Raw genomic sequence first — 7972 nt, 5'->3', positions numbered from 1 at the left:
TGTGTATATGTAATATAGATAATTAGGGATATACGGATACTCATATCGGTGCCGATACCGAGTATTTGGACGAGTACTCGCCCAAATGCTCTGATGCCTAGCCCGATACCCGAACTTCCGATATCAGGAAGCTAGACGTCGAAACATTGCACGCTGCCTGGCTTCCTGATTAGCCAGGAAGCCGGCTCTATGCTACCTTGTCACTTGGTGACGAAGGAGCATGGAGCCGACTTTGCAGCCAATCAGTAAGCCGGGTGCCGTGTAATGACTCGCCGCCTGACTTCCTGATTGGCCAGAAAGCAGACTCCATGCTTCCTCGTCACCTGGTGATGAGGTAGCATGGAGGATGGCTTCCCTGCTAATTGGGAAGCCAGGTGGCGACTCTTTACACGCCTCCCGGCTAATCTGGAAGCCAGGAGGCGAGTCATTACACGCCGCCTGGCTTTCTTCATGGGAATTCCGGTATCGGTATTTTGTATCTGCGAGTACCAGAAAAAAAATATCGGTACTCGATACCGTAAAACCGGCATCGGTGCATCCCTAATGCATTATATTACACCTTGCATATCTAATAAAACTTTTGACTTCGAGTAGCCACAGGCCAAATAATTGCTGAGGAAGATGCAGACAGATGTGTAACGGGAATCTTGTAGTAGAGAGCCTCATGGCTGACATGTTTCTGCACACTTAAGCTGGCTCCAAAGGCAACATAGGAAACATCTATCCCAGTTTTTCCCCTTATTTGTGTAGCAGTGTATCCATGGACAGCTGCAAGACAACAGGCTTTTTATAAAGGCCAACTCCTGTCAAAACTTTTTTAGCTTTTGACAGTAATGGGTAAGTAAGGTAGTGCAGAACGGTGGGGAGGGTAAGCTGATTTTGAATGAATAGCTGTCATCAGTGACTTGTCAGCCACTGGTAACAGGCATTCCTTTTCATAGACGTGTAAGGGGAACCCTTCTGTCATACGTTCATGGTCACTGACGCAACCATGAGCTTATAGCAGAAGACTGAATGCAGCCAACGTAAGGCATTCTGAGTTGGCCAGCTGGAAACGGTTTTGTCCGCCATATGCCTTATCTCGGTATCCAAGAAATGGGGGTTAAAGATACTACAGTCAGCCTCCCCCAATGTAAAATAGCTTTGATGTCCGCAAACTGAGGTGAACGTCAACATTTATGGTTCTAAAAACGTAATTTACAGTGGTTATTTACATTTTATTGCAATTGGGAGTAAATGGACCTTTTAAGGAATGTAAAACACCATTAGGGCTGTACATGAAATGTGTTATCTTTCCTGGATGACAAAGAACACCTAGTAATATGATGAAGCTGGAGCTAGACTGCATGTTAACAGAGAGCTCTGGTATACTGCAGATCTGTCATCAGTTTGTGAGAGGTGCCTCATCAATCCACCCTCAGTCATTGAATTTTTTTTTAAGTTGGACCCCCAAGCTGCACGTATATATAGCTGGTCTTAAGGGAAATCGCTGGCCTGAATAGAAGAGCTGCAGTGCAGTGTCACAAAGAGAAATCCTGCATCTTCGCCTCGATTAGGCAGAATGTGGGAAGGTAGTGTCTTTGTGTACAAACAACTGTGTAAATATTGTAAGACCAGGCCATACACACAAGTATAACATTACTTGGTGCACATATAAGATTTTTTTTATAGAAAATAGGACACCTTGAGTAATACTAAAGATGGTTGCTATGGTAACATTGGGTTTTGACAAGCTAATAATCTTTTAAGCAGCCCACAGATACGTTCTAAAAATATCATAGCAACATGAAGTATACAGGTAGTGTGTGTCGGAACACTGGCTATTAACTATCTTTGTTCTGCAAGCTTTTTACGCGCTTCAGCCTGGGAAGAAGTTTACGGAGCCAGCAGGGCTTAGCTGGTATTTCCATAGTTAAACGTATCTGGTTGCTATTGGCAGCATTAGAGGTGGCACACCTAATTTTCAGTTTATATTTGAAAAATTGCACTTGGCACTCTTTGTAAAATGTTTGCTTATGTGTCTCAGTGTTGTGCAGTTTTAACATAATTGTTGTTTGTGTGTATGTCAGGGTTGTTCTTTGCTAAATAAGTGTTGTGCATGATCACTCTTTCTATGCCAGCCCTTCATTAGCAGATTACAGCTCAGCAATCAAGGCATCAGTGGGGTTGTGCCTGCATGCGCAACTAATCTACAGAAGGTGGTAGCCGGCAGCTGCAGAGGATGCTGCAATGCAGGGTGAAGGATAAGGAATGGGAAGTCTTGTGGGGGAAGGGCTTTTAGTCCAGGTATCAGTGCTAGGGAGAGACATAGCACAGGCTGCTGTAGCCAACTACTTGCTATTCAGTTCTGTAAAAGCAGTACAGGAAAAGGATGCATTCATTTTGTGAACATATAACTGTATGTTAGATTTCGGCATCCTATGATCATTTTATTATAGTGTATAGATAAGATGCTTTCCCTGTTAAAAAATGTATCGGGATTATAATCTCTGACAATGTACCTTTTAAACTTTATACATATTTGAATGTTCGTGCTTATGGCATATAAACATTTTTTTTTTTTCCTGATGGTCTGCATTTGTTAATGGTGAAATAAGTTTTTTTTTTTGTCTTTTTCTAAAATAACTATTCTCAGCTTTTTAAGCTCTGTCCATATACACCAATCAGCCATAACATTTTGACCACCCACTTAGTATCGCATAGGTCCCCCTTTTGCTGCCCCTTGAGGCATTGTTTCCTCTAGACCCCCTGAAGATATGTTGTGGTATTTGGCACCAAGCTGTGAGTAGCAGATTATTTTAAGTCCTGTAAGTTGCGAGGTGGGGCCTGCATGGATCGGACTTGTTTTTCCAGTACATCCCACAGATGCTCGATTCGCTTGAGATCTGGAAAATTTGCAGGCCAAGTCAACACCTCAAACTCGTTCTTGTGTTCCTCCATTCTTGAGCCTTTTTTGCAGCAGGGCGTATTATCCTGCTTAGGGGCCACTGCCATCAGGGAATGCTTTTTCTATTAAGGGGTGTACTTGTCGACAACAATTTTTTTAAGTAGGTGTCAAAGTAACATCCACATGAATGGCAGGACCCAAACTTTTCCAGGAGAACATTGCCCAAAGCATCACAGCGCCCCCGCCGGCTTGCCTTCCTACCTTAATGCATCCTGGTGCCATCTCTTCCCCAGGTAAGCGACACACATGCACCTGGCCATCCTCATGATGTAAAAGAAAACGTGCTTCATCATTGCTTCTTCTTTCACTGCTCCATGGTGAGGTCCACTTCTGATTGCTCATGTGCCCATTGTAAGGTGGTTTTGGTAGTGGATACATGTCAGCATGGGCACACTGACCGGTCTGCGGCCACACAGCCCCATAAGCAAACAAACTACGTTGCACTGTGTGTTCAGACACCTTTCTATCAAAAACTGCATTAAAGGAGAACTATGAGATGAGTGATTTCCACTCACCTCATAGTTCTAGCCGACCTGTGACAATGAGACTGTCGCAGGTCGACTCAGTAGATCGGGAGGTGAGCGAACACATACCAGGTTCGCTCACCTCTCGATCATGTCACGGTTCTCTGCCGTGACAGGGGGAGGGGCTGGATTCCCCTCTCCCCGCTCCGATCTGCCAGCGCTGACTGGCGGAACGGACGGGGGAGGGGGCGGGTACAGCTGGCTCTGCCTCTAGATAGTCACTCACGCAGCTGGGCGGATCCCGTCATCTACGTCGGGATCCGCCCCGGCTGCAGCGCCTCAGTATACCGCGAGCTGTAGCTCGCGGTATACTGAGCTTAGGGTAACGGGAGGACGCTAGTTTGTGTCCTCCCGTTACCCTAAAGAGAACTATGGGGAAAAACACCGACCCCATAGTTCTCCTTTAACCCCATAGTTCTCCTTTTTAACAGCAAATTGAGCTTTAGTAGCTCATCTATTGGATTGTACTACACTGGCAAGCCTTTGCTTCCCACGTGCATTAATATACCTTGGCTGCCCATGACTCTGATGCCGGTTCACCTGTTTTTCATTCTTTGGACCGCTTTTGGTAGGTTTCGGCCACTGCAGATGGGAAACATCCCACAAGAGCTGCAGGTTTGGAGCTCCTCTGACCCATTTGTCCAGCCATCACAATTTTCACCCTTGCCAAAGTCTCAAATCCTTACGCCTAGTATATCCCACCCACTTCTAGGTGCCATTGTAACAAGATAATCAATGATATTCACTTCACCTCTCAGCGGTCATAATGTTATGGCTTATCGGTGTATATATTGCAGTATAAGTTTTAAGAAAAATATCCAAAATCCAAGGTATATTTTTGTTTTGATATTTTTTAATTAAGTTGCCATGTTTAAATAAACTACATTCTCTATTGCATTACAAATACATTTGAAGGTCACTTATGACAGACACCAAACAAAGACACCACACTTATTACTAATAGTATTTATTACTAATAAATCCACCGTATGCCGAAAAGGAATTTCTGTAATTTGGCAGCAGAGAGAGAGCATATTACTGCAAAGGTGGGTCCTGAACCAGTAGACAATGGCTTTTTTTTTTTTTTTTTTTTTTATATGACCATATACTGTCAGATTTTCTCAAGTGTCATGGCCAACAGTTGGGTAGTACATTCTTTCTAAGTGTTCTACCGCAGTAAAATCTCCTTTCATCATAATTCTTCCTGCATGCTAGACCTAGTAATTTATCCAATCGGTTAAGAGAAACAGGATCTGTAAAGATCATACTCTTGACTGCAGTGGACTTGACAGTTGCCATAGATACTTTAATCGTAGTTGACATGCCGCAATTTGTGTGGCATGTTTATTGCCTATGCAAGTTACATTCCGGTTTAACGTGTGCACATTTTGTGAAGTTTGTTGTATATTCTTAAAGGAAACTCATTATATGCACATGTTAAAATGATTATTTCAGGAAGCAAAATGCCTCCTGTGGAATGAAAAATCAAGATCTAGTCATAACACAGTAGAAAACACAAGCCATGCACAAAATCTAATCCGCATTCATGGAGGTGGTTTTCGGAACTTAACTGTAAGACAAATCACGTGCGTTACAAGTCTGATTTGCTGGTCCGTCCATTGTGCTCAGTGCGCACTGTTCACCTTATCTTACCATTTGATAAATGGGCAAAGTCTTGTACTGGTTGTCCATTAAAATAGTACTTCAATCCATGATTCATAAAAACACAAGACAGGTTCTCTCTCCAAGTCAGTGATTGCCTCACACGCTGCTTGCTCACCTTTTCAAAAAGTGTGTGAAATAATCATTGGATTGGGTGAAGTATGTCTTGGTTTTATAGGTCATGAATTTATAATCAAGCATCTTTTTTTTTAATGGACAACCAGTGCAAGACTTTGCCTAATCTCTTTAATGGTAAAAAAAAAAATCCAGATAGTCTTTGAGATCAGGGTTTTGGTCGAGTATAAAAAGGATATGATGGGTGTCAGAAGATAATTTAATGGAATTGTTTGAGGTCTTTTTTTATTTATTTTTTATTTAAAGAACCCAAAAGCAAAATATGTAATATATTGCACCTTACCAGTCCTTAGATGTGGTGGCTGCCTTAGTTTAATTTTTTAGGCCTTTTTCTTTTATTTGCACCTGGTAATCTGGCCAGTAAGTCTTTTTAATTCCACCTTCCTTTAACAAAGCAAGTTCTCCAGATAGAAAGTTGACACAAACCATTTAACACTGACAGAGGTGCTTACAATGGTCAACTTTTATTCATTTATAAAAAACCTTTATCCCAAAAGAATGAAATAAAAACTGGATATAACTGCTTAAAAATGATTAGTTGGAGTTTGGATTTAATTGTTTGTCAAGTCCATATAAATCTCCTAGTCCATCGAACACTCTCTCTCCACAGGGTGATAATGCTGATGTCCAAGGGTGGCTCCGTTGCTTCTCCATGGAGTGGAGCCACCCTAAGACAGTAAGTGTGTTACGAACTAGATCACCAGCTGAAAATAACAGGGGGGAAAAGCAAAAACTAATGCAGTCACCACATTTAAGGACTGCTAATCTGCAATATATTTGATTTTGGGTTCAGATACACTTTAATACCATCCATGCTAAAAAATGGTATATAGCTTGGGCAAAATTGTATTTCTTCTTCTTTAATTTTCTGCTATCTGCATTCTTATTTGTTTTTTTTTTTTTCTTTCTACACCTTGTCCTTTTCTTCCCACTGGTCTTTCACTGCCTCTCCGCAAACCCCTCTAACCATAGCTGGGTTTGTCAAGTCGCCTATGTCAGAAACTAAACTTACAGGGGATGCCTTTGAACTTTACTGTGATGTGGCCGGGATCCCCACACCGGAGATCCAATGGTGGTATGCTGAAGTCAACCGGGTTGAGTCTTTCAAACAGCTGTGGGACGGTGCAAGGAAGCGCCGGGTCACCATAAATACAGCCTATGGCACAAATGGGGTGAGTGTGCTGAGAATAACACGTCTGACACTGGAAGATTCTGGCACATATGAGTGCCGGGCAAGCAACGACGCCCGACGGAATGACCTGAGACAAAACCCATCCATAACTTGGATCCGAGCCCAGGCCACCGTAAGCGTCTTGCAGAGTGAGTCCACCCTTCTCCCGTATCATAGTGGATTTTTAGTAGCTAGATGAGCTAGTTAAAATCTGTGTGCCCCGTTTTCCTCACAAACCCACCACCTGAGATCCTTGATAAACCATCTTGTTGTCTCGTCTTTTTTGACCCTTCGGTTCTTCCACCATACGTAGCCCTAGAAGCTTCCTTCAACCACTACTTTCTTGTTTTAGGGATCGAAGAAGAAGTCGAATCTTGATGCCATGGCAAACATTCTCTAATTTCTGTGTATATCTGTCTTGTAGGTTCCATTCTTCTTTTAGTATGCCTTTTTTGTAGATATTTTTTTGTGTATTGTCTTTACATTCTAGATATAACTCACCTTTCTTTTAGCTTGCGGTACAGCTCTTCAGACACTCCACGTTCCAGTAGCAGTACATCTGTTTTCTGTGTCTTGTGTTTTTGTGAAATGGGAATATTTCTAGCTTAAAACCCGCCTTGTTCTGTCGTCGATTTAACGTACTCTTTCTTGGCTATTATAATTTCATATTATGTCAGCTGTGGTTCTGTGTATCTGCAGTCTAGTGATTTTTGCAAGGAGGTCTGTAAGTAATAACAGTACTTGGGGGTCTGTTTTACCTTTTTTTTTTTGTCTATTCTAGTTCTAGTAATGTAACTCATATCATTTGATTCATGATTAGTCTGCATTTTGGTACAGTACCCGTTTCTCAACATTTCATTAAAAACCTGTTCTTGACATTCTTTCATTGTCATTTTGGGTTGTGGGATTCTAAGCTAATTGTCCTTTTTCGTGTGAAATCTGCATCGGCTGGAATTGGTTTTGAGACGCAAATGAAGAAATACAGTTGTGTCTTTGACTCTTGTTTTTTGCAGGGCAAATCTTCTAGTGTGTGTATATTGATTTGAAGGTCCTCCTCACCCCCCTCCGCTATAATGCGACAGATTGTATTCCCTTCTCATCTCACGCTCTGCAGAAAGGTGAATGCTGAACTCTGAATAGAGTACGCTGCAGGAACAAGTGGCCAGAATATTAAGCAGCTTGTACTGTGATTTGGCAGCTTGTTCTGTGTTTATATCCTGCAGCACTGTATGCCAGACAACCACCAGCACTACGTGGTTATAGCGGAGACTCAGGCTTGTGGCCGAAGCTGATCAGCGAAGTACAGCCTCCTGGCTACAAGCTTTGTGTACACATACCAGGATCTTAAGTATTCCCTTGTAAGGCTGATTTATTCTGTATGCTGTCATCTCTCTACATTCTGGAACACTACCAATTTACACGTAGTAAAGCCAACGCAATGATTATTTTGGATCTGCGGTTTTCCATGGCATTTATTTCTTAATATGAACAAATATGTTTGTTGGTTTACAGTTTTAAAATATATATATATAT

The 7972-nt window shown here is 42.1% G+C and overlaps 1 protein-coding gene across 2 annotated transcripts in view; it reads left to right on the top strand.

Annotated features, from left to right (window-relative positions):
* The window catches only part of NPTN (neuroplastin), a 75112-nt gene that overhangs the window by 27153 nt on the left and 39987 nt on the right, over nt 1–7972 (top strand). For both annotated transcript variants that reach the window (XM_018572301.1, XM_018572300.1), the window contains exon 2: nt 6241–6588. In XM_018572301.1, the coding sequence (XP_018427803.1) occupies nt 6241–6588 (348 nt within the window). The remainder of the gene's footprint in view (nt 1–6240; nt 6589–7972) is intronic.

The sequence above is a fragment of the Nanorana parkeri genome, unplaced genomic scaffold (assembly GCF_000935625.1).
Source record: "Nanorana parkeri isolate BGI_ZX_2015 unplaced genomic scaffold, ASM93562v1 scaffold1992, whole genome shotgun sequence".
In the NCBI taxonomy this organism is placed as follows: domain Eukaryota; kingdom Metazoa; phylum Chordata; class Amphibia; order Anura; family Dicroglossidae; genus Nanorana; species Nanorana parkeri.
This window is presented reverse-complemented; position numbering and strand designations above follow the sequence as displayed.